The sequence below is a fragment of the Triturus cristatus genome, chromosome 5_1, assembly GCF_964204655.1.
Source record: "Triturus cristatus chromosome 5_1, aTriCri1.1, whole genome shotgun sequence".
NCBI lineage: Eukaryota > Metazoa > Chordata > Amphibia > Caudata > Salamandridae > Triturus > Triturus cristatus.
This window is the reverse complement of record NC_140587.1, coordinates 363,310,346-363,336,682: the sequence shown is the minus strand read 5'-3', so window position 1 is coordinate 363,336,682 and position 26,337 is coordinate 363,310,346. Positions and strand designations below refer to the sequence as shown.

Below are 26,337 nucleotides of genomic sequence, written 5' to 3'. Positions count from 1 at the left end.
GGCCACACCCCAATGAAAGGAGGGAAAGCCCCTTGTGACTGTGCAGGCACATATGTAGCTCACAAGTTCTGAATTACAAATGGGACTGCACAAACATCTGCAGCCCTTTCCTTAGCACCAAAGTGCCCCAAGTATGCAGAATATGGATGCACATACCCATTCTATCCCTGGAGGTAAAACGTGGTCAAACTCCCATGGTTGTAAAAGGAACCTCACTGCCACATTTTGCATGTAGAGAAAACCCAGAGAGGCACACTAAGGAGAGCCGGGTAACTTCCAATATCATGGTCTAGTCTTGCAAAAAATAGGCATTCAGAACTGTTACTCAATGGATGAATGAGAGTTAATGAATTTTAGAATGTTCAGGTGACAGAAGCAACTGTGCTTCTGCAGAAATCTAAGGGGTTAATAATGGATCGCTATCAACAAGGACTCTCATGTGTCTATTTCTTCAACAATTTGAATCCCATATTCCCATACTATTCACTATTTTCAGCTCTTGTGTCTGAGAATTTCCTGAAGTCTAGTACATATCTTTAGAGTCATTTAGGGTTTTAGCACCCCCATGCCTTTTCTTGGCTTACTTGTGCCAGTGGCTATTATAAATAGGAATGTTTTATTTTTGGCCTCCTGACCTCCATTCTTCACCGATTCTGGTTTATTACTGATATCTTGTTCTGCTTATTTTAGCTCATCTCTGATTAACTTTTCCAGATTGTAACACAGACTAACCTTGGGCGGGTAACTCCGCTCCGCCAGCGGAGTTTGCAGATATTTGCCTACTCCGTGCTCTGTGGCAAACGCAGAGGTAGGCAAAACTCTGCCTCCGTGGCAGAGCGGAGTTAGCCGCTTCCAACTCCCTCCCAAATGCTTTAAAATGATAAAAAATAAGGCGCTCACCTATGTTTCTGCCACCTCGCCTGCCTGGCCGCTCTCCTTCCTGCTCCTCTTGCATCCTTTTTCCTAAAAAAAAAACACTACATTGTACGTCTTGCGAGTGCGCATGCACAAGAAGTACAAGGTGGTGTTTTTTTCAAAGAAGAAGGATGCGAGGTAGGGAGGAGCAGTAAGGAGAGAGGCAAGGCAGGGGAGGCCAACTAGGTCACAGTGGGATTGCTGAGAGGTGGTAGGAGGCCACGCTCCTTTTTATACCACTCTGCCAAAGCGCCTCTTGGTGCAATGCTGGTGGGGTGATGAGGTCCCCTTGTGTCCTGAGGACCTCAGGACTAAAGTAGAGTTCATCTCCCAAGCAGCAGTGCGCCAAAATGCCCATTTGAAGAGTTGTGTAAAAAGGGAGCTTGGCCTCTGACCACCCTCAGCAATCCCACTGTGTGGGACTAACTGGAGGTAACAGGTAGGTTAGTTGGCCCCTAAGGTCCCTAGCAGCAAAGGGGACTTCAATCCCTAACCAAGAGCACGTCAGGGAGTGTGTTTGCAGAGTGGTGGGAAAACGGGGCGTGGTCTGCTATGAGAACTTAGCAATCCTGTTGTGTGGGACTTTCTGGAGCTAATAGGATGGGTAGTTGGCCCCCAAGGATGTTCTTGGGGGCCACCTACCCATCCTATTTCCTCCAGTAAGTCCAACACAGTGGGATTAATAAGAGGTCTCTGCCCCCTTTTCCCACCACTCTGCAGACGTGCTCCCTAGCGCGCTCTTGGATGGGGATTGAAGTCCTCTTTACTGCTGAGGGACTTTGGGGGCCAAGAAGCCCTCCTGGTACCTCCTGTATGTGCTATTCATAGAAACTAAGCTAGCAACTCAATGAGACAAAAAATGAAGGAACCACTGAGGAGCCCTTCTGGACCTATTTGGAGGTATGAGCATGACCACTGGAATTATGTGACTGTTCGGCTGAACCGATTTTCACATAATTAGACATTTTTCGCATTTGCCACATAATCCATCATCTGCTGCATAATATGCAGATTTGAACAAAAAAACTTGTTTCTAGCGCAAACCTTACCAAAAATGCAGCAACAAGTATTACAACATGTTGGAAGGCCCTTTGCGGAATGGTCACCTGTTACATACTGCTAAATGCGGGTGTTAAATTGGTACTAATGGTACGCAAACCACTCTTGCATCTTTCTGTGCCTCTCTTGCCTCTTTCTGCATTTCTCTTACTTCCTTTTGCACATCTCTTCTGCTTTCTGCACCTCCCTTCTTTCTGTACCTCTCTTGCTTCTTTCTGCACCTCTTTCCTCTTTCTGTACCTCTGTTGCTTCTTTCTGTACTTCTCCTACCTCTTACCACACACTATTCCTCTTTCTGTACCTCTCTTGCCTCTTTCTGTACCCCTCTAGCCTCTTTATGCACTTCTCTTGCCTCTTTCTGCATCTCACCTGCTTCTTTCTGCACTTCCCTTGCTTCATTCTGTACTCCTTTTGCCTCTTTCTGCACCTCTGTTGCTTCTTTCTGTACTTCTCTTGCTTCTTTCTCCAACTCTCTTGCTGTTTCTGCACCTCTCTTGCTTCTTTCTGTACCCCTCTTTCTGCACCTCTGTTACCTGTTTCTGTACCTTGTTTGCCTCTTTCTGCACTTCTCTTGCCTCTTTCTGCATTTCTGTTGCTTCTTTCTGTATTGCTCTTCCCTCTTTCTGCACGTCTCTTGCCTCTTTCTTCCCTCTTTCTGTACCACCCTTGCCTCTGTCTTCACCCCTGGTTCTCTTTGTTGCCTGTTTCTGCACCTCTCTTGCCTGTTTCTGCACTTCTCTTGCCTCTTTCTAAACTTCTCTTGCCTCTTTCTGCACCCCTCTTTGCTCTTTCTGCACGTCTCTTGCCTCTGTCTTCGCCCCTGGTTCTCTCTGTTGCCTGTTTCTGCACTTTTCTTGCTTTTCTCTGCATCTCTCTTGCTTCTTGCTGCATCCCTCTTGCCTCTTTCTGCACCCCTCTTTCCACATTCTGCACCTCTTTTGCCTGTTTTTACAACTCTCCTGCCTCTTTCTGCAGTTCTGTGGCTTCTTTCTACACTTCTCTTGCCTCTTTCTGCATCCCTCGTGCCTGTTTCTGCACCTCACCTGCCTCTTTCCGCAACTCTCTTGCCTCTTTCTGTACCTCTCTTGCCTCTTTTTGTTTCTCACTTGCCTCTTTCTGCAGTTCTCTTGCTTTTTTCTGCACATCTCTTGTTTCGTTCTGTAACTCTCTTGTCTCTTTCATCACTTCTCTTGCTTTGTTCTATACCTGTTGCTTCTTTCTGCACTTCTCTTGCCTCTTTCTGTACTTTTCTTGACTATTTCTGTACCTGTTTTGCCTCTTTCTGCACCCCTGTTGTCTCTTTCTGGACCTCACTTGCTTCTCTCTGCACCCCTATTTCCTCTTTCTGTACCTCTCTTGCCTCTTTCTGCTGCCCCCCTGCCTCTTTCTGCATCCCTGTTGCCTCTTTCTGGACCTTACTTGCTACTTTCTGCACCCCTCTTTCCTCTTTCTGCACCCCCTTGCCTCTTTCTACACATCTGTTGCTTCTTTCTGCACTTCTCTTGCCTCTTTCTCCACCCCTCTTCCCTCTTTCTGCCCCTCTATAGCTTCTTTCTGCACTTCTCTTGCTTCTACCTTTTTGTACACAAATTTACAGTGTATGCTATTTGAAACACAGGTATTCAAGTATTTGTATGTTTCTTTTTATGTAACATGTCACTGGGTAAAAGCAGAGACACATGCATGCATACCTTCACAAACTTGGTCAGACTTACAACAGTGATAGGGTTAGGATTGCTGTTTTATATTTGGTAGGCCTCACATTCTGGGCAGTCGATGAATAGTGAACCTTCAAGAGAAAAGTGAGGTTTAATACATCTTGAGAGAAGGATTAGTGATAAGGCTACTTTGTATGAGTCTGTGGTAAGGTACAGTCGAAGTAGGCCTCTTTCTGCACCTCAGTTGATTATTTCTGCACTTCTCTTGCTTCTTTTTGCACCTTTCTTCCTCTTTCTGGACTTCTGTTGCCTCTTTCTGCATTGTTCTTGCTTCTTTCTGAACTTTTCTCCCTCTTTCTGCACCTCTCTTGCATCTTTCTGTACTTCTCTTGCTTCTTTCTGCTCCTTTTTTCCTCTTTCTGTACATGTCCTACCTATGTAGGCGTAGTTAGAAATTAGCATTTAAAAAACTTTAGATATTCACTGAAAAAACCACAGGTTTCACAGACGTTATAGTCAGCATTAGCATTTAAAAAAAACCTAGAAATTCACTGAAAAAAAAACAGACGTTTCAGGGGAGTTGTAGTTAGGAATTAGCATTTAAAAAACCTTAGATATTCACTGAAAAACCACAGGTTTCAGGGACGTTATAGTTAGGCTAATATTTAACTCGTACAAAACCAGAGAAATTCGGGGGGGCATGGCTTGCAGCCAACCGAAATGGCCGCCTCCTGAGACGGCTCCATACGCCCACAGACATCTCCGATGATCTGTTCTATTTTCCGCCTTCTGCAGTGTTATGTAAGTGGTGCAATTGATGTCGGAAGGTCCCCTGTGCAGAAGGAGCGACCCGCTGCGAGAAACGAGGGATAGCAGTGCTGGGTGCACCAAGTGAAGTGCCTGCGGCCTATCTGCACAGGGAAAGCCGGGACCTTCAGTGCTCCTCCAGCATCGTGTTTCCTTGCGCGCTGGACCTCGGGACACTGACTGTGGCCCCTCAGGAACCAGGACAAGGATCCAGTGAATCTGCCAGCCCTTGCCAACACTCTCCCCCTCCATACTGACTGAGTGTGTCTCTCCAAGACAATAGAGGGAAATTATACGGCTGCGACGTACTGGTGTTGAGCGCGGCTCTCTGGGCTTCCGGGGACGCATTGAAGGCTGTAGTCGTGTTGCCGGAGGGAGTTGCTGGGAATGCCTGCGTTCCACCCCCCGTGTTGGTCTTGGGGTCATCGCAGCTGCCACAGTGACCGCCTCAAGTACCCCTCCCCCTGCTAACTAGCACTGGAATACCATTAGCACTGCGGCCCGGATGAATCATTCTCATGACCCTATACCTCACGCAGTGCCTCCGTGAAGTGGGGGTGAATAAGTAATACAGGGACTGCAGCTGGAGGATTGCAAAGAAACTCATTGTACTAAGTGGCAAACAGGCTCCTCTATTCAGATCCTGAGTAGAGAGGCTCACCTACAGGAACGTCCATATATCCCCCCTCTCTGGTGGAAGTGAGACGGTATTGCATCAGGGTGTAGCGTCTATATATCCTGGAGAGATCGCTCCTGTGGCCTGGTACCTGCGGCTCGCACAGGGCAACACCTCCACTCGGGGGTAGGAAACCCCACAGGCCGCGGGTGACAGTGTATTACCCAGGCAGGCGCCGGAGTGTACTACCACCCACAGAGTTCGCCGCAGTTGAACACGACTTTTTAACACAGCGATGGGGGGTCGAGGACAACGTGCAGTGCAGAAGAACAAGTTGGACAAATATGCATGCACAAAAACTCAGCGGGAAGCTGTGGACCACCCGACTACGCCTATGGCCGACCCCTCCTCAGGGGGTGAGCCCGAGGTCATCTTGCAGGACATTCTTGCTTCAGCAAAGCACACACAGCTCTCGACTCTCAGATTGGCGCAGTATCGGTGGAACTCTCCCTGCTCCGAGCCGACTTCAAAAACTTCAAGGAAGTGGTGACCACCACAGGGACTCTCCACAATGATATTAAGTGCGCCAGCTGGAAACCAACAGTAAAGTCACGTCAGCCAAGTTGGAGGATTATGAAGGCCAATCCTGACGCAACAATGTCCCCATAGTTGAAGTGCCGGAGGGGGTGGGCAAACCGACAGTGGGCCTATTCGTGGAAGATCTGATCAAGCAACGTCTGCAGACAAGGGGTCTATCCCACTACTTCTCAGTGGAAAGAGCCCATTGCGTCCCTGGTGATAGGCCCAGACCGTAGCACCTCCTAGACCAATCCTCGCCCGCATTTTCAACTTTTGTGATCGGAACCTCATTCTGCAAAAAAGAAGGGTAGCACCTCCCAAGCGTTACGATAACAGTACAATCACTTTCTTCCCTGACTATACTGCGGCAGTGACAAAGCAGCATCACAGTTTCTTTGACATCAAAAAAAAATTGCGGAGCAGAGAACTGAAAAATTCCATGCTCTTCCCAGCAAGGTTAAGGGTTGAAGCGGAGGGGAAGGCATGTTTTTTTGCCAAGCCAGAGGAGGCCCTGGAGTGGCTTGAAGGTTGGCGCAGGGCCGCGAAGCAACGGAAAGGGAATATAACAACCTCAACCACATCGCGACTAAAATGGCACAACTCGCATGAATGAAAACAACCCCAACTAAAGCCGAACTGCCCTAAAGTCGCTAAAAGATTGTCAATCTATTCGGAAGACTACCAGCTGAAATTGAGACTTTGCCACTTAAGAAACCGTAACGTCTCTGAGCTCGGCTGATCACATTATGAACTGAGTCTCTTTCTACCGACCAACAGTGTGAAACACATCAATAATAATAAGAAACACCTCTGTATGTTTACTTGTCGATGCAAATTTAATATTTCCCGAGGTCATAAATTATTGTCGCAGAGATAATCTAGGGAGATCTGGTGAAGGGACTACCCCCTACTAAGGTAACAGGAAATGGGACATAGGCACTCTGCATTGTTTGGGAGGCGGGTAGTTTTATGTCCATCATGCAGGGAGGCAGGTAAGGGGGAGGAATGGGTAACGGGAACTGTCAGTTTTTTCTTTGTTCCGTTTTTCATTGTTTATATGTTCTTTAATGAGACTTGTACACCTATATACAAAGGTTCCATGGCCGTGTCCGATAGCTATACCACACGAAAATGTCTCAAATCACACGATTGGCCACACTAGTTGCCCCAACTATCTCCACGGCACACCTCATGCCTATACCTCCACTGTCAATCATGTCCTGGAATGTTAACGGACTGCGGGACAAGGTAAAGAGAGGGCTAGTGCTGCAATACCTTAAACGCAAAGCACCTGCGGTGGCCATGATACAGGAGACCCACCTGATGGGATCTACAAGTAAAGCACTAAACAGATGGGAATTCAAGCTTGCGGTGCACTCGGAATTTACGTCAGGGTCGTGGGGAGTGGGGATCCTGATTCTGAAGCACTTCCCACTCATCATCCAACACACTTATACCAATGTCAAGGCCGTTTCACAGCAATCTCCGACCAGTGGAAAGGAGTCACGATAAATTTGGTCATGGTCTATATCCCTCCTGCACTTCACTCACTAGCCTTGCCGGCGCTTGGTAAATTCCTGCTTGTGTTCCCAGAGGGTGAACTGTTGGTTGTGGGCAACTTCAATGCTACTCTGGACGATGTTCTCGATCGGACAACCCCCAGACCACAACATCGAACACGCTCTAACCTAGCGGTGTCCCTAGATGCCTTTGGCCTTATAGATACATGGCAGTTTAAATTCCCACCAACATGACAATTCACATACCACTCAGGTGCTCATAACAGTCTTTCCAGAATTGATTATATACTCTCCTCAACAACTATTGTGGGCGCTTTCCGTGAGGTGTCCAACTTAACACGAGGCATCTCTGACCACTTCCCTGTCTTCGCTGAATACTCTTTACAAGTCCCAATGTGCCGCCGCATATGCCCAATACATCCTGGCTACTTGCGGAACCCCAAGATCAGAAAGGGCCTACTGACTACCACTAAATCTTAGTTCCAAGAAAATGATTCATCCGTATCCTCCCCACTAATGCTCTGGGAAGCGTGTAAGCCCGTCCTTTGAGGAGACGCCATGTCCCTGATGACCGGTCACAAGAAGGGGAAAGAACTTGCCATAAAAACCTTAGAACAGGAAGTGACACAACTGGAAGCTATCCATGTCCAAGACTCATCAGACACGAACACGCATAGACTACACAGGAAACAACAAGAATATAAGGAATATTTATGGGAAGACGAATGAACCAGACTTGCGACGGTCCACCATACAGTGTAGGAACAAGTAGACAAGGCCGGTAAGCTTATGGCGTAGCTAGAAAAATGCACACAAGCAAACAGATGGGTGAAGGAGCGCCGATTAGATAATGGGCACATCACGTCCAACCCACAAGAAATAGTGGATGCACTAGCGGCTCACTATGGGCGTATTTACACATCTACAGCCCACACCACATTGCAAGAGGCAAGGGCATTCCTCCGCGATATACACTTACCAATATTGACTGACAATGAGTCCCAATTACTCGAAGCAAACCTAACCACAGACGAGTTGACACTAGCCATAAACAATGTACAGTCCGGAAAAGCCCTAGGGCCCAATGGTATACCAATCAAACTTTGTTAATGTGCTGCCACCTCATTAGCCCCACACCTATTAAAGATGTATGAAGCCAGTCTTGAGAAAGGGGAACTCCCCATTGATCAGCGAATAGCCACCATAGTGGCCGTCCATAAACCTGGTAAGCCGCCATCAGATAGCACTTCCTACAGTCCCATTTCTTTGATTAATGCAGAAGCCAAGATCTTGGACAAAACACTAGCCACCAGATTAACGCCCCATCTAACAAAACTAATAGATCCCGACCAATCCGGATTTATGCTGGGAAGTAACACAGCTCTGAATCTCAGACGTTTGCAAAATGTTCTGAGCTGTAAAAACAACATCCGCGAAGAGGCCGCTATATTATCCCTTGATGCACGGATGGCCTTCGACTCCGTTGAATGGCCTTTTCTCTTTGCAGTCCTCCAACATCTGGGGTTTGGGCCAAAATTCTGATCCTGGGTTCGACTGCCATACACTAATCCAATAGCACATGTGGTGGCCAACGGGCACACATCCAACGAATTTTCCCTGGGGCACGGATAGGCAAGGATGCCCTCTGTCCCCGCTTCTTTTCGCTCTAGTGCTGGAGCAACTGGCAGCCTTGATAAGAGCAGACCCAGTTCTATGCTGACTCTGTTGGACAAATGGATGGGAGGACAGCACAGCTCTTCATTAGGTTGGCATCCTTTTCTACATGGCATCCCCTAAACGCTCCATACATCACTCTTAAATATATGCGAAATATATGGGGAATGTTCCGGATACAACATTAACTGGGATAAATCAGTGTTATATGTACTACATAGGCCCCCATCCAATATTACCTAGAGGATGCGCAGTAAAAATAGTATCAGATAGTTTTAAATACTTAGGGATCCATGTCTCGTCATATCCAGAAGACTTTATGGCAAAAAAATCTCCAGGGCCCGCTGCAAAGGCTGCGACGAGATGCCAAGCACTGGCAATCATTGCCCCTCACTCTGTTAGGTAGAGCAGCGCTTTTTAAAATTATGGCGCTCCCTCAATTTCTTTATGCACTTCACAACACCCTGTTTCGCATCCTGGAGTCATATTTCAAGGCAATAGACTCAGAGGTCACCAAGCTCTTATGGGATGATAGACCTGCTAGGGTAGCTATGACTAAACTGGTCCGGAGCTGGTATGTCGGCAGTATTGTGCTCCCCAGTGTCCAGATATACTACTGGGCCTCACAAATGGATGGCTCCACGCGCCCCAGACAGACCCTGCTTACCGATTAGGCAGGCACACCTTGAGGGTGGGCAGAATCAATAAAGCACTTTACAACCGAAAGCAGAACATGGGCCTTTTGGGACCCACCCCACACACTGTCCACCTATGGCATACAGTGACACGACAATTGGGTTGGAGCGATAAATTGATGCAATATACCCCACTATGGGACACTGGTAGGCTGGGTAAGCTGGGCAAGAGTAAGGGATTCAGACAATGGGATACAATAGGAATTTCACGAGTGGGGGAACTTTGGATGGCGCGAAAACTTCTCTCAACTGCAGGATCAATACGAAATGGTGCCAACTGAACTATTTCGATACCTGCAGGTCAGCCATGCATTAGAAGCAGTCGTCCCGCCCGACATGGACCTACCAGAAACATCCCCCTTAGAGGACAGACTCCTCACAGAATCTATGGACAAGAGGGCCATATCACTCACATATCAAAAAATTGTTAATAACCAGTCAGACCCCACACAGGCGCTATAAGACAAAGGGTAGGTTGACGTGGGTGAACTAGATTAATCCGACTGGCAAGAGGTGATTGAGTCCCCAAGGGTTGTTGCAATATCTTCTAGATTACGTCTCCTCCAACTAAAGGCAATCCACAGATCATATTTTACCAGAGCAACACTACACAAGATGGGGAGGATCGACAATCAATTCTGCCTCCGACAATGCGGCGATATAGGTACCTTCTATCATACACTATGGGACTGTCCAATAATTCGACAATAATGGGAAGCAATGATGGATACAATCACATGGGTCAGCGTGGGCCCTGCACCACCAGAACCAAAGCGCTGTCTTTTAAAGATCTGGGAACCCACAGACCTAAATCACGCAAACTTAGGCAACCCTAGGTATGACTATAGCCAAGCGGAATATTGCTAGGCTCTTGGGGGCGTGCACTGCCCAGTCCTGAGAGACTAGTGCATAGCTATGGATATGGTGGCGGAAAAAGCTGCATATGATCATTGAGTTTGCCCTAAAAAGTGGAAGCGGGTATGTGGCGAATGGAATATATATAGGGGAGGCATCTGTACCCCGCCCGATGTAGTCCCAGTTTCCAACGAAGATGATTGACAACTACATTACCCATTTATAAACAGGTCAAGATGTATGTATGCTAAATTGTTAATAAATGTTTTTCCTTTTGTATAACTGAAAATAATACGATGGAATGTAAACAAAATAAACCCAGAGAAATTCAGCCGTTATAGTTAGCTGAGCTAACTATAACTCGCGCCTCCGCAATGCACTGCTGATGACGTCACGTATTGCATCACTCATGACATGGTCAGTGACATCACTGATGAGATCACTGATGACATCTCAAATTACCCTTTTACGCCCGCTAAACAAAGTACCATAAATCCTAGTTGCGGAGTGTGGCGTGGAGCCACTTCGAAGATGCGTCATTAGGCAGAGGTGATGCATCTCTACAGAGATGTGAAGAGGCTACTGTGCGAGTTCTTGCTGCATCGACGTCGAGGATCCTGTCGATGGGGCTTGGAATGCAAAGTCCGGTGTCGACAATTCAAGGTGCAGCAGAGGCAATGCGTCGATTCTGATGAGTGGTGAAGCTGTGATGCTGTGTTTCATTGTCATGGGATGCAAGGAGCTTGTGCTAGGAGAAGAGTCATGCAAAGGCGGTTCTGAAGGCAATGAATCAATCCCTGATGCGGAATGTGACAGCGATGTGGCTCTTTTGCAATGGGTCTAATCCACGCAAAAGCTGTGATGTGTCGGTTCTGCTCAGGGATGTACCGCTCAGCAGAGGAAATTCATTGGTTCTGCTTGGGAATGCTTTGCTCAGCAGAGAAGATGCGTAGGTTCGACTGAAAAGCAAATTACGCCAACTTCCGAAGGTCCAGGACAGGGGTGGTACCACTTGGGAGGGTAGACTCACAGATGGCAGAGTCCAGGTGCAGGGGTTGGATACCTGTTTGTCCCAGACGTTTCTGAGCAGGAGGCCAGTCAGTTAGCCTTTGGAATCACTCTGGGCTCAGGGGCCAAGTGATGCAGGTCCAGTCCTTCTCATCTAGGCAGCAGGGCAGCGAGCCAGCAGGTCAGCAGCAGGTCAGCACAGCAAAACAGGAGTCCAGTAGAACAACAGTCCAGCAGATCGGCATTTCTTCAGCATCACAGCGGCCCTTCGACCTGGCAGATTATCCACTGGTTCAGAAGTGTAGCATTACCATTCCTTCCTTTTCTGTCCTTCACATCCAACCAAAGAAGAAGCACTGTTGCATGGGCTGCATTTAAGACATGCAGATTTATACTAAATTGACCCCATGTGACAGGGCACAGCCGATGACCAACACTAAAGCTAACAAGCATTGGCAAAACCAATAGGTCTGGCCTATGCAAAAGCTGTTGGCTTTGTCAGTGTGTTTGAGCCATGTTGCATAACAGCGTGGCTGCTGCTCAGCATGGCTTAAGAAAGTAAATAACAAAATGTGCTATGCCATAGGGGGCCTGGGCAACTGCCCACTTTGCCAGTGTCTTAAAACATCTTTGCCATTAATGTAACCAGATATTTTACTTTGTGTCTAGGGGAGTGTGGTATACTGACTCCTCGTATAAAGTTCCCCAGATTTTTGCACTGCTATTCAGTGCGATCATCAAGTGCATGCATGTGTAATGAGTATGTAGCACATATTTATTGTAGGACTCTGTATATGGTGAGATTCCAAGCATTGGGACCAGTGGAATCTGTTTTGGATAGCCGCTGGTTTAACAAGGCACAAGACAGAGGATGGATCAGTTTCCACAGACAGCAGACGTGTACTGGCTACATTTGTGTGACTGGAGGGCAGAGAACGAGACACTGAAATGAAGGACGATGGAGACAGAGCTACCCTTAGAAATTCAAAGAGGTCTGTATTAGCAAATGGCTGCTGATTAGTTTTTCCTCACCACTGCCACTCAATGGATGATAGGGTTGAAGGGTGGGACTGCAGTGTCTGTGTTCAAGGTGAGGAAGTGTGTAGGCAGGACCTCCATGTTTTTCTGTCACTGAGTACTTCTTTAAGAACCCTGATGAAAGACAAGTGCAGAGACACCATATTGTACACTTCTGCTTGGAGTCATCTATAGTATTACCTGCTTGCACAAAGGCTGTGTCTGGAAAACAGCTAGAAAAAAAATCTGAAAGGGAATCAATCTACACTGTTTAGGAAATCTTTGACAGTGGATCCATTTGTCCAGCCTGGGTAATGTGTATAAAAGTGGGAGCCAAATCACCCCACTTGGTTCCAGTTCCATATTCTTCATGACCAAGAAAAGGAGTGCTCTGCAGAGTGTCCAAAGGATTGGTGTGTGCTCAGGGCTGGTGTATGCATAACAGAGTCTTTGAGAGGTGAGGGTACATCATACAAAGTCTCTACTTTCTGCTGGAGGAGCTGAAGGTGTTTGAAGAGCCTAGAAAACTGCCTGACTCCTGAGAGAGGGGAGTAGTGTGCCTGGCTCTGCAGGAGGACAGCATACTGTTAGCATGGGGAACAACAAGAGAAAGCAAGCGATTATGCAGTAGCAAAGCCAAGCCAAAAGTCGCCTGTATATATATGTGTACCCCGGTCTCCCTCAGCAATTCTTGCCATGAACTGCACCAGGACTTGTATTTGCTGAGCAATGTATATAATCTGTAATCTGCTGTGTGACCAAGAGACTAGTGCTACCACTGCCAATGTCTTAATTCACTGTCACCAAAAAGACCTGATGGTCCAAAAGGCTGCAACTGCCAAAGGACTCAATATTTGCACCCAGCCAAGAGAAACCGCAACTGCTAAAGATGAGTGCTGCCATGCAAGCAGCTGCACTGATCTTTCTCAGCCATCACATTCTAAGAAGAGCCACAGTCACGGCTCCTGTATTCCAAGTGCTGCAACTGCAGGAAGGGGGCTGCTGCATGAGTCTGTTTTGCAGCACCAGAACTGCAATGACAAAACTCTGGTAAAACTTGAACTTACACTGAGTGAGGAATGAGAAATGGTGGACGCAGGCTGAGTTCTCTTCTGAGAACATAAGACCTTTCACTTGAAGTGGTGAAAGCAAACTGAACTGTTATGTGTATCTATGCTTTGGGGAATATTCTGAGTGAACCACACCTGTGTTCAATCAGTGCCTTGTTCTGTTATGCTCGTTGATTAAAGTACTTTGGGCCTTATTTAAATGAAAGTCTATAAGCCCACCCACCGTACCCTCCAACACCGACGACGCTGCCCACAGCCTCAGACGCTGGATCGAGGACTGCGCCAACACCCTTGCACTGCTGAAGAAATCCCCCTACAGAGACACCAGCAAGAGGGCCATCTGGTTCACCCCAGAACACCTAGACTCCAAGCGAGCTTGCCGGAAGCTAGAGAAGAAACGGCACAGTGAACAGACCCCGGACAGCTACGCAGCATACAAGGACGCCATCCACAACCACCACCACCTCATCAAGGCTGCCAAGACGACCTCCTTCAAAGACCACCTCGACAACAACGCACATGACAGCAAGGAGCTCTTCAACATTGTGAAGGAACACTCCAACCCCAGCTCTAACACCAACGACATCCCGCCGTTGCAAGCCCTGTGAGACTCCCTCGCCACTTTCTTCCACCGCAAGATAGCAGACATCCACGGCAGCTTCAACACCCAGACAGCCCCAACAGACAGCAACACAACAGACTCTCCTCACATCATCGACCACGACCCCCTGCTAGCCTGGGCCAGCGTGAGCATCTATGACACCATCAAGACCATGAGCACAATCCACTTCGGCTCTCCGTCAGACCCATTCCTGCACCACGTCTTCAACAAAGCAAGCAGCTCCATCGCACCCCACCTGCGCAACATCATCAACCTCTCCCTCGAGACCGCGACCTTCCCACAGAGCTGGATACACACCGAGATCAACGCCCTACTCAAAAAACCCAAGGCAGACCCAAGAGACCTCAAGAACTTCCGACCCATCTCTCTGCTCCCGTTCCCGGCCAAGGTCATCGAGGAGATCGTCAACAGTCAGCTAACCCGATAACTAGAAGAAAACAGAATCCTGGACCCTTCCCAGTCAGTGTTCCGCAGCAACCACAGCACCGAGACCGCACTCATCGCCGCCACCGATGACATCAGGACCCTGTTGGACAACGGTGAGACCGCAGCACTCATCCTCCTAGACCTCTCCGCCGCCTTCGACACCGTCTGCAACCACGCACTACGCGCACACCTCCACGCCGCAGGGATCCAAGACTAGGCTCTGGAATGGACCACATCCTTCCTCTCAGGCAGAACCCAGAGCGTCCGCCTCCCCCCATTCTGATCCGAAGCCTCCGAGATCATCTGCGGCGTACCCCAGTGATCCTCCCTCAGCCCGATACAGTTCAACATCTACATGACCCTGCTTGCACACGTCGCCCGACAGCACGACCGCAACATAATCTCCTACGCTGACGACACTCAACTGATCCTCTCCCTCACCAAGGACCACTTCACCGCCAAAGCCAACCTCCACGAAGGAATGAAGGCCGTTGCCGACTAGATGAAGATCAGCCGCCTGAAGCTGAACTCGGACAAGACGGAGGTCCTCATCCTCGGCTCCAACCCTTCAGCCTGGGACGACTCCTGGTGGCCGACGGCACTGGGGACAGCCCCGACACCCACAGACCACGCACGCAACCTGGGAATCATCCTAGACTCAACGCTCTCAATGACTAAGCAAGTCAAAGCCGTCTCCTCCTCCTGCTTCAACACCCTCCGCATGCTCCGCAAGATCTACAAATGGTTCCCAACAGATACACGAAAGACAGTCACCCAGGCCCTCGTCAGCAGCAGACTTGACTACGAAAATGCCCTCTACGCGGGAGCCCTGACCAGGCTCATCACAGGACTACAACGCATCCACAATGCCTCGGCACAGCTGATCCTCGACGTACCACGCCACAGCCACATCACCTCCCACCTGAGAAACCTGCACTGGTTCCCCGTCAACAAGAGGATATCCTTCAAGCTCCTCATTCACGCACACAAGACCGGCCCTGCCTACCTCAGCAAACTTCTCTCCTTCTACATCCCCAACTGCCAGCTACGCACCGCCGACCTCTCATTAGCCACCGTCCCACACATCCGAAGAACTACCAGTGGCGGGAGATCCTTCTCCCACCTCGCCGCCAAAACATGGAACACCCTCCCACTGAGCCTACGACAGACCTGCTGACCTGCTGACCTTCAGGAGAACCCTCAAGACCTGGCTGTTTGATCAGTAGCAGCCCCCCAGCGCCTTGAGACCCTCACGGGTATGTAGTGCGCTTTACAAATGACTGATTGATTGATTGATTGAAAGTGACGCAACACGGTACCACGGGCAATTTGGCTGTGCAGCGCTGTGTCACTTTCAGAGCACAGGAAGGCATCATATTTACAACAAAATGTTGCATCCCTGTGCATTCCCCTGTGCTAGAGCACAATTGGCTGCCATGTGCCAATGCAGGCACCCTTGCAATTCTAAATGAAAAGTGCGACATACAAAAGGGAATGGAATAAGAAAAAAAAAACTGAGTAAGTGATCGATGTCTGCAAGGGTGTCTGCGTTTTAGGGGAGATTGTTTTTGGGCAGGAAGGGACACCTTCCTGCACAAAAACAATCATGTGAGGTGTTTTCCTCTTTCTATGTGTGCTGCAGAATGCAGCATGCATAGAAAGAGGAAAAAACAAGGAGAAATATAAGGATTTCTCCTCGTTGCACCTCCTTACGCCTTCCGTGGGGAGGCGTAGGATTCTGACGCTTTCTCAGGTTTACATAATGTTGTAAATCTGGGAATACGGCAGAATACATGGGTTTTGGGTGGGAATACCCACAGCAAGACCCATGGTACGCCCCTTTCACGCAAAGTGCTGCGTGAAAAGGGCCCGTATTTACATCACACTACACGGCCGGTGCATCAAAAAAAGTGATGCACCGGCGGCACAAGGGGCTTGTTGTGTTTATTGGTTCACTGTAGAATTCTGAGATCTCAGCCATCCCCGCTACCCCCACAAGTTCCCTCCCCGAGAAGACTTTGGGGCTTATTTAATTTCTGGTGGTCATTTATAAAGCATTACCAGGAACCGCCATCATGGAGGCTCCTGTCAAAGTATTTTACTGTTTGGTGCAGGGCTCCATCAACATGACGGAACACTTCATCAAACAGTTTTCTTTTTTTGATTTTCAAAAAGAAAATCGCGAAACAGGATTTTCTTTTTGAAAAAAAAAAATACAATGCTCCACTTGCTATGGAAGTCCTTTCCCAGGTTAAGGACAAACTTTAGCATTTTTCACTGCCCCTTAATGTCAGGGTTTTCCTGCCAGTGATAGTCAGTGAAATTTGACCTCTAATTCTGCCCATGTAAATCAGGTGGGCGGATTTACAGATCCACCTCTGACGGCCCTTACTCCACAGGGCAGGCGAAGGGATTTAATCATGCCGGAGATGGAGTAGTCTCTGCAATGATTAAACCTAGGGTCCTCCTGCCTCTAAATCAGGTAAGTGGACCATTATCTTGGCGGTATAGATACTCTGCCACCATTGTAATTAAGTATCTATACCGCGAAGATATGATTCTGCTCACATGATTGGCTGTCCTCTCTACCCTGAGAGTACAGTGCAGAAAGGGTGTACTAAGCCCAATTTACAGAGCCATGGTAGGATGGGCGCCAGTGATAAACTACTTCAACCAACACATGTGAGGCGAAGTAACCCCTGTCTGCCCATTGGCCCACCAAATGGAGTCTGACAGCATCCACCCATTAAAGCTGTTTTCACACATGCTAACCCATTACACAAACATTGTTTGCCTGTGTGTCAGAAAGCTGATGTGCCGGCTAACCACAGCAATTGCATTTAAACTGATAAGCTTATTACCATCCTTTTAAAAACTAACTGAACTGCAGCACCACTGTAGCATTGACGTAGCAGCAGACTGGCATACAGTAATTGAGATGCAGCACCACTGAAGTATAAAGCAGCAGTAGACTGGCACACAGTAACTGAGCTGCAGCACCACTGAAGTGACAAAGAAGCAGCACACCGACATACAGAAACTGAGCTGCCGCACCCCTGGAGTAATGAAGCAGCAGCACCCTGACCTACGGTAACTGAACTGCAGCACCACTGAAGTGGCAAACAGACATACAGTAACTGAGCTGCAGCACCACAGGAGTAATGAAGCAGCAGCAGACTGGCATACAGTAACTGAGCTGCAGTACCGCTGGAGTAATGAAGCAGCAGCATATGAGCATACAGTAACTGAGCTGCAGCACCACTGAAGTAACGAAGCACCAGCACACCAACATACAGTAACTTTTTCTGCAGCACCAATGGAACAATGAAGCAGCAGCAGACTGGGCTACGGTAACTGAGCTGCTGCAGCACCACTAAAGTAATGCAGCAGCAGCACACCAATATACAGTAACTGAGCTGAAGCACCATTGAAGTAACGAAGCAGAAGCAGAGTGGCATACAATGAGTGAGCTGGAGCACCACTGGAGTTATGAAGCAGCATCAGACTGGTCTACGGTAACTGAGCTGCTGCAGCACCACTAAAGTAATGCAGCAGCAGCACACCAATATACAGTAACTGAGCTGAAGCACCATTGAAGTAACGAAGTAGCAGCAGAGTGGCATACAATGAGTGAGCTGGAGCACCACTGGAGTTATGAAGCAGCATCAGACTGGTCTACAGTAACTGAGCTGCTGCAGCACCACTAAAGTAATGCAGCAGCAGCACACCAATATACAGTAACTGCGCTGCAGCACCACTGGAGTAATGAAGCAGTAGTAGACCGGCATACAGTAACTGAGCTGCTGCAGCACCACTAAAGTAATGCAGCAGCAGCACACCAATATACAGTAACTGAGCTGAAGCACCATTGAAGTAACGAAGCAGCAGCAGAGTGGCATACAATGAGTGAGCTGGAGCACCACTGGAGTTATGAAGCAGAATCAGACTGGTCTACAGTAACTGAGCTGCTGCAGCACCACTAAAGTAATGCAGCAGCAGCACACCAATATACAGAAACTGAGCTGCTGCAGCACCACTAAACTAATGCAGCAGCAGCACACCAATACACAGTAACTGAGTTGCTGCAGCACCACTAAAGTAATGCAGCAGCAGCACACCAATATACAGTAACTGAGCTGAAGCACCATTGAAGTAACGAAGCAGCAGCAGAGTGGCATACAATGAGTGAGCTGGAGCACCACTGGAGTTATGAAGCAGAATCAGACTGGTCTACAGTAACTGAGCTGCTGCAGCACCACTAAAGTAATGCAGCAGCAGCACACCAATATACAGAAACTGAGCTGCTGCAGCACCACTAAAGTAATACAGCAGCAGCACACCAATACACAGTAACTGAGCTGCTGCAGCACCACTAAAGTAATGCAGCAGCAGCACACCAATATACAGTAACTGAGCTGAAGCACCATTGAAGTAACGAAGCAGCAGCAGAGTGGCATACAATGAGTGAGCTGGAGCACCACTGGAGTTATGAAGCAGAATCAGACTGGTCTACAGTAACTGAGCTGCTGCAGCACCACTAAAGTAATGCAGCAGCAGCACACCAATATACAGAAACTGAGCTGCTGCAGCACCACTAAAGTAATGCAGCGGCAGCACACCAATATACAGTAACTGAGCTGCAGCACCACTGAAGTAACGTAACACCAGCACACCAACATACAGTAACTTTTTCTGCAGCACCAATGGAGTAATGAAGCAGCAGCACACTGGTCTACGGTAACTGAGCTGCTGCAGCACCACTAAAGTAATGCAGCAGCAACACACCAATATACAGTAACTGAGCTGAAGCACCATTGAAGTAACGAAGCAGCAGCAGAGTGGCATACAATGAGTGAGCTGGAGCACCACTGGAGTTATGAAGCAGCATCAGACTGGTCTACAGTAACTGAGCTGCTGCAGCACCACTAAAGTAATGCAGCAGCAGCACACCAACATACAGTAACTGCGCTGCAGCACCACTGGAGTAATGAAGCAGTAGTAGACCGGCATACAGTAGCTGAGCTGCAACACCACTGGAGTAATGTAGCAGCAGCAGACTGTCCTACAGTAACAAAGCTGCAGCACTATAAGAGCGATGAGGCAGCAGCAGACTGGCCAACAGTAGCTGAGCTGCAGTACCACTGCTGTAATGAAGCATCAGCACAAACAAATGCAATAACTAAGCTGCAGCACCTTGGAGTAATGAAATAGCAGCATACCAGCATTTAGAAACTTAACTGGCGCACCACTGACAAAAATAAGCAGTAGCATTGTGGTTTACAGTAACTGAGTTACAGCACCAACAGGAGCACATCTGCATGACTAACTGAGCTGCAGCCATCATGTGATAGCTGAGCAGGACCTCAGCATCCAGTAACTAAACTACAGCACCACTAGGTTAACTGAGTTAGGGCATTACTGACTTAATGAGCACCAACACCACAAGCATAACTAAGCAGCAAAACAGACATACTTTCTGCGGTGACTTGGTGCTATTGGCAGTGTCCTACACCCAGAACATTTATGTACTGGTTGGATTCTTAGATATGCTACCAGCACTCCAGCTTATAACTGTAGCAATTTGATAAGAATTCTAGTTTTGAGCAAAGTAATATTATTAGGATTACACTGGCATGGGAACTGTGATGAGCAATATATCTCCTTACACAGTATTTAACACTGATGTGAATTCATTTGGGACTTGGTTTTTGCAGGGCATTATGCAGATTGAAGCATAATATATCATGTACCATTTTTCCCAAGCAACAAATACTTGGCAGATCTGCATCAGAGGAGTAACGCAGGCCCCTGCAGCCCGTACAGCGCAAGGGGGCTCCAACATTCAAGGAAGACATATTCAGCCTAAGATTCATGAAGACCTGTAACATATGGGAGATTCAAGGGCCCCTCATCACATTCTGGTAGTGGCCCATCATTTTGTGTTACGTCACTGCTTTTTCCTAAAAGTGCAACACAACTCTCAATGAAAAGTGCTACATACAAAAGGGAATGGTATAAGAAAAAACAATAAACTGAGTAAGCGATCGATGAATAAAGGTGGTCATTTTGAACAGATCGAAATGAGTCACAATTGTAGCAAACAATTTTCCGAGTCATGTACTCCAATCAGAACTGCTTACATGGCCTGTCTGTAATACAGCATCGTCTGAGGTGACTGGTCACAGTCCCAAATGCTCGCTCAATTGGTGTAACTTTCATTTTAGCAAACTTGCTAACTGCCTGTCCTGCAGATTTACTGTTTGTGAAAGATGATGACGGTTTCTGAAAGAAAAATGTATGCCCCATGTTGAAAAGCGGGAACAGGAAGCAACTACGCATAAATCATGGAAATTACTTTGTAACGCATTCCATGAAAATAAGTGGTAGACTTATGAAGTTGTCATGCAGTGCAGCGCAGCACGTCACCGTGCTGCGCTGCACTGCGTGACAGAGAAAGGGCAGGAATGTGGCATATTTAAAGCAATATGGCACGATCCTGCCTTTTCCCCTGTGTTGGCGCCCTTTTGGCAGCCCAGCGCCAATGCAGGCACCTTTTCACCATGGTGCAAGAGTGCAACTGTTGCATGCAGGATTGTTTTTGTGCAGGATAGACACCTTCCAGCACAAAAGCAATCCTGAGAAATGTATTCCTCCTTCTTTCTGCAGCACACAAAAAAGGGGAAGTAACGAGGAGAAATATAGATATTTCTTCTCGTTACGCATATCCTGGGAGAGAGTACCTTTTTTTGCGCATTCCCAGATATGCCTGTTTTGGTAAATCTCGGAATGCTTCAGAAACCATGGGAGTTGCGTGGAAACACCGACTCAATGCCCATGGAATGCCTCCCTTGCGCAGAGTAAGGCAACTCAGTGATTTGCGCTGCATTGCTTTACCCGAGATTTATGAAGCCACTCAGGGCCACACAAAGTAGTCTTATATGGCTTCATAAATCTCACTTAAGGTTTCCATTGTGCATGTATCATGTTGCGTGGTGCAAGCGCGACACAAACAGGCTCGTAAATAGGCCCCTAAGTATTTTAGCCTACATTTCAGTACTAAGATAGAGGCACTTTGCTACTAATTCTGACACACTACAACCAGTACACAAAGTGTAAAGATGGCCAAGCCCTGGCCTGATCCAAGGAAGAACATTTATAGCTTGTTTTCTTATGTCAGGTGGGTGTGGGCAGCATGGAAAACAGAAGGATTGAACAAAAGCAGGGTAGGAAGGCAATGAGACTGTAGGAAAAAACTTTTTAAACCCCAATTAGGGGGTGGGAATAGAAAATGCAACACAGGGAAGGGTTATGTCGGAGGAGAAGAAGAAGAAAAATGGAGCACGGGGGTCGGAGAGGAAGAAGCAAGACAGACTAGGGTGAGTTGTGGAAGGGAAAGGAAGTAAAGAAAATAGTACCTGAATCACAGTGTGAGAAGTTGATGGACAGTGGAAGGACACTGATCACTCCAATTAGGAGCCAGCAAAGAAGAGTGACAATCAAGCCAACGAATGGTATGCAATGGGCAGGCCTTTATAGTAAACAATACCCCTCTCAGCAGTCAGCGCATGCGCTGTCAGCAAGTGAGACCTACAAACGGAAAAGCTCTGACTGAATGCACCATTTATCATTAGGTCAACCGTTGTACTAAGATCTGGTATGCCCTGCCCTAGAAAGACCACAACAGTCTCCTCAGCTCTTCCATGCGGTGTCCCGGGTGTCAACACCTGCCAGGCATCTACCTGGTCATCCTTGCATGATTTTATTAAGCACTACTTCCTCACATCTCAGGTGTGCAGTGATGTGTATTTTGCATTACTCCATTGACTAAGCAGTACTATTTAATGCCACCTCCTAAAGAGGTACAGCTTGGGGACTCGATCAGAAGGTGAGGAATTTCCAGGATGTATCGATGAGAGGAAAAAGTTACTTCAGTGACATGTTTTCTGGTGGCTACATTACCTTCCCGCAGATTCCTCACCAGCCTTCACCCTCCCCATTGGGTTAGTGATATGATTAATATATTTCCATGTAATGCAAACACATTTGCTATGGTTATGGTTCTCTTGGATCCTATCCACACACCTCAATAAGTTAGAAAAAAAGTATCAGGAACTGGTGCCAGGGAATCGGTTGGCACCCAGTATATTCAAGTGATTTCTTATCCAGAGGTGGAGTCACGGCTACAGCCACATGGAGCCTCCTGGCAGCTCATGAGAATCATTACTGGGTAAATGCTTTTCCAGACTCATGTGAAGCCTCAATATAAATTATGATAAGGTGAGGGAAGACTATTCCTCTCCGAGGCAAATATTATGGTAAGTATCTTTTTCTTCTGGTAATTTCAACCTCTATTCTCACTACAACAATTAAGTGCCTGTAACTAGTTGAAAATTTTAGTTTTTGTTAAACCTAATGAATAGTGTCACTTATCTTTCTTGATGCAGAAAAGCAAATCCATCCGACTGTGTGGACATGGTTTGTGATGCCAAGAGGAAAGCTCTGCTGAAGGACCTTGATGGCTCTCTCCTGGGAAAACCCGGCTCTGTGGTAGCTCAGTCTGAGTACCAGTGGGGGGGAGTTCCATCATATGGTATTGGAGACGATAGAATTCCAGTAGTGATGCTAATGTACCCCAACGGCACCCGCATACCTGTAAAACAAATAGCACCAAATAAAGGTTTGAAGTATACATTTTTTTTGTATTTTTTTATATCTTGCTGTCCCAAAGTGTTTTTCCCTTTAACGTAAAAGTGATATAAACTGCCAATATATGATACGATATTTGTAAATTCATCCAGATACTTTTTTGACATTTTCTGAGCTTCTCCTCTCCTGTAGATACTCCCACACAGGGGCCAGTTTCCAATGTTGTTGATGGGCAACAAAAACTAGCATTAGGGATCTATATATTAGTACAGTTGGATACTCAGTGCAGTGGTACACATCCATTACCATGCAGCTGACCTTTTTGTCCCAACACTCACTCAAAGCCATTCTTGCATGCAGAGCAATATTTAAAAAATAAGAAGCACAAACTATACCTTAAATAAGTGGTGATATAATATTAAGAAACCTATCCTTTGAAAGGGAGGTAGAGCTTGGTGTTATCGATCACTTTAAACTGTTGAATTTGTCTCCATTTGTCTAGGTATCATCAGAGATTCCACTTGTGTCTATATGTCCACATGGGAAGGTTACAACTGCTTAGGACTAGATTATGAGATGCTGGTTATTGAGAGCCTTGATTCTGATACGGAGACCAGGAGACTGTCACCAGTAGCGGTACTGGGGGATGGATACATTGATCTTATTAATGGTACGTAAAGAACAGCCCTATTTTGAAATTATTTAAGTCACTGCTATACTATACATTTTTACTTTTATAAATAGCCTTTAAGAAGATTCTGAGTATACACCCTGATAAGGTGGTTATATATTTGGACAGAATACAATGATGTAGCTGTGTAGAAAAAAACACTAAAGCTTTGACAGACATTTCCATAACAATAACTTATTGCAGGTCTTCCTTTGAGGACATGGTCTGCAACTTTACTGAGAAGCCTAGACTTTGCACATGACTCTATTTTACAAAACTATGTTTTCTACAAATTGCATAATTGGGCAAAATTATCTCTGCCTTGATCAAAACATCTTGATGTTTTCTGTAAAAGACTTTCTTGTTATACATCACTTGCAGTGGTACCCTGCGCAGTCTAGAGCCATCCTCCCATTACCATCTCACATATCACTCTATTCATGGATTGGTCCAATCTACCCACCATCAATCCGATATCTGCTGAATTCTACCATAGGTATAGCTAGCGTAGACTCTCCCAAACGTACTTCGAGGTATTCTTGCAGCAACACAAGTTTTCTATAACAGCAACAACAATGAAATCAGTAATATGAATTCATCACAGCTCAAGACATGTAAAGGGTGGAAGCTCTCACTTGTCGGTCGATTGGCCTCCAGTCAGGTGGGAGCTACTGATCTGCACTTGTTCCCTGTAAAAGCAATAGGCATTTGCCCGGTCAGTACAGCACAGCACCTACTGCTTTAGGCTGATCATGACTCTACAGGGGCACTAGGCTGGTCAGATCTGAGAGAATATTAATCACTTACTCCCCTTAATTCTATAGTGTTAGTATGGCCTTGTTGTTGAGAGGCCAGTTATGGAAATTGGTGCAGTATATATCATCCCCACAGTTTTTCCCTTGTCAGTCATCATGATGAGAGTTCTAAATATAAGAAAGCTGCGTTGCAATGCCTTAATCTCTGTTAAATAAAATGTTAACTAACTATTGAATTGCATCTCTTGTGTGATGAGTGTGATTGATGTCAAACGTTTTTCTTATACTGAATTTCACCTGAAATACTCTCATCTGTCACCGTATTTAACTCCCTGGTTTTAGATTTATGACTTTCGACACATGGGATAATATATGCCTCATAATGCTGCAGTGGCACAAAGAGATGTCTATTTGTTCCTGAGGAAGGTGTGTCATCCACCAAAGCAGAATATAACTCCCTCATTGCTTCAAAGAGGTTCTCTGCTACCTGCTAGGGGAATATAAAAATATGTTGTAGTGCTTCCTGATTTGAAACTGAGCCCCAGACTTTATTCCATTATTGAAGGAACTCACTTTATGACTAGGTCCACATGGATATTTGGATCAGCATCCATTAAGAAGACTGACTGCTGGAGAATAGTGCTTCAAGAGTTGTGGACTTAAAGTTGCAAAGGTCCTGGTCCTTAGGTCTTTGATAAAACTCTTCCTGCTGAGGGAGAACAGTGGGATGATTGCACTGCGTGCCCCACGGAGGAAGTGAAACCTCTACCAGCAAACTATCCGCCAGATTATATTGACAGATGAGATTTGTTCTACCGGTGCAAGTTCAGAAGGAACATTGCTTCCTGTATGACTTCAGGGATCCCCCTATGAAGGCATCCAATGTGATTCCCATTGTGAACTACACCTGGTTACAAGGTAAGAAAATGATGTAAACTCGGTGCTGTGTCTCAGTGCTTGAAAATAAATACAGGGCACCTGGAAACACCTGGGTTTGTTTAACTGAAAATCCAGAAGCAGATTATGTTGTCATCCAGGCTTCCTAGAGTCACTTCTGCAGTCCATCTAAACCTTGTACAGTGCCTTCTGATTGGAAAGTCAATATATGAATACATATGTAAAATGAGTCTTCTACCTAGCAACCTTAACAATCGGTGCTGCAAAATCTTTTACTCGTTGAGTTGCTATACCCAGCAGATGTCAAATGATAGAGCCCCATATATAGACCACATACCTGATGAGAAGAGGAAGGGACCGAAAGCTATTCGCTGTGAAGAAGAACGATAATTTGCAACCATAATTGATGCTTCCATCCTTTGTTCAATGGTTAAACTAGGGCTGTTGAGTCATGATGCCAGTGTTAGCTCAACTGCACTTCATTGTGACCAGAAATATGGCTCAGCATTTTGGATTTGCCCCACGATGGGACTTTGGCAGTGATGCCTTCCAGCATATCAAGATGGAGATGATGAATGAAAAATCCTTTGGCATCTTGCATGCACATTGAGCACAACCTTTTTGAGGGGCTCATGGATTTGAAACAAATTGATTTAATCAATCATATCAGCCATTCTACCAAAAGCAATAGCCGGCTCAACAGCCCTATTACCCTTCCAAGCAGTCTAGAAGCCATGGGAAATTTTCAGGCCACCCAATCAAAAAAGCCTAGTGTTGGTCATTCCAAATCCCAAGATTCCAAAAGACTCCCAATTGCCATCAGCTACACTTTCCTCTCCTTGCCCGTT

General features: G+C 46.7%; 1 protein-coding gene across 2 annotated transcripts in view; it reads left to right on the top strand.

Annotated features, from left to right (window-relative positions):
• The window catches only part of LOC146830894 (fibrocystin-L-like), a 1,907,335-nt gene that overhangs the window by 1,736,270 nt on the left and 144,728 nt on the right, over positions 1-26,337 (top strand). For both annotated transcript variants that reach the window (XM_085605084.1, XM_085605082.1), the window contains exons 71-72: positions 22,966-23,198; positions 23,670-23,837. In XM_085605084.1, the coding sequence (XP_085461210.1) occupies positions 22,966-23,198; positions 23,670-23,837 (401 nt within the window). The remainder of the gene's footprint in view (positions 1-22,965; positions 23,199-23,669; positions 23,838-26,337) is intronic.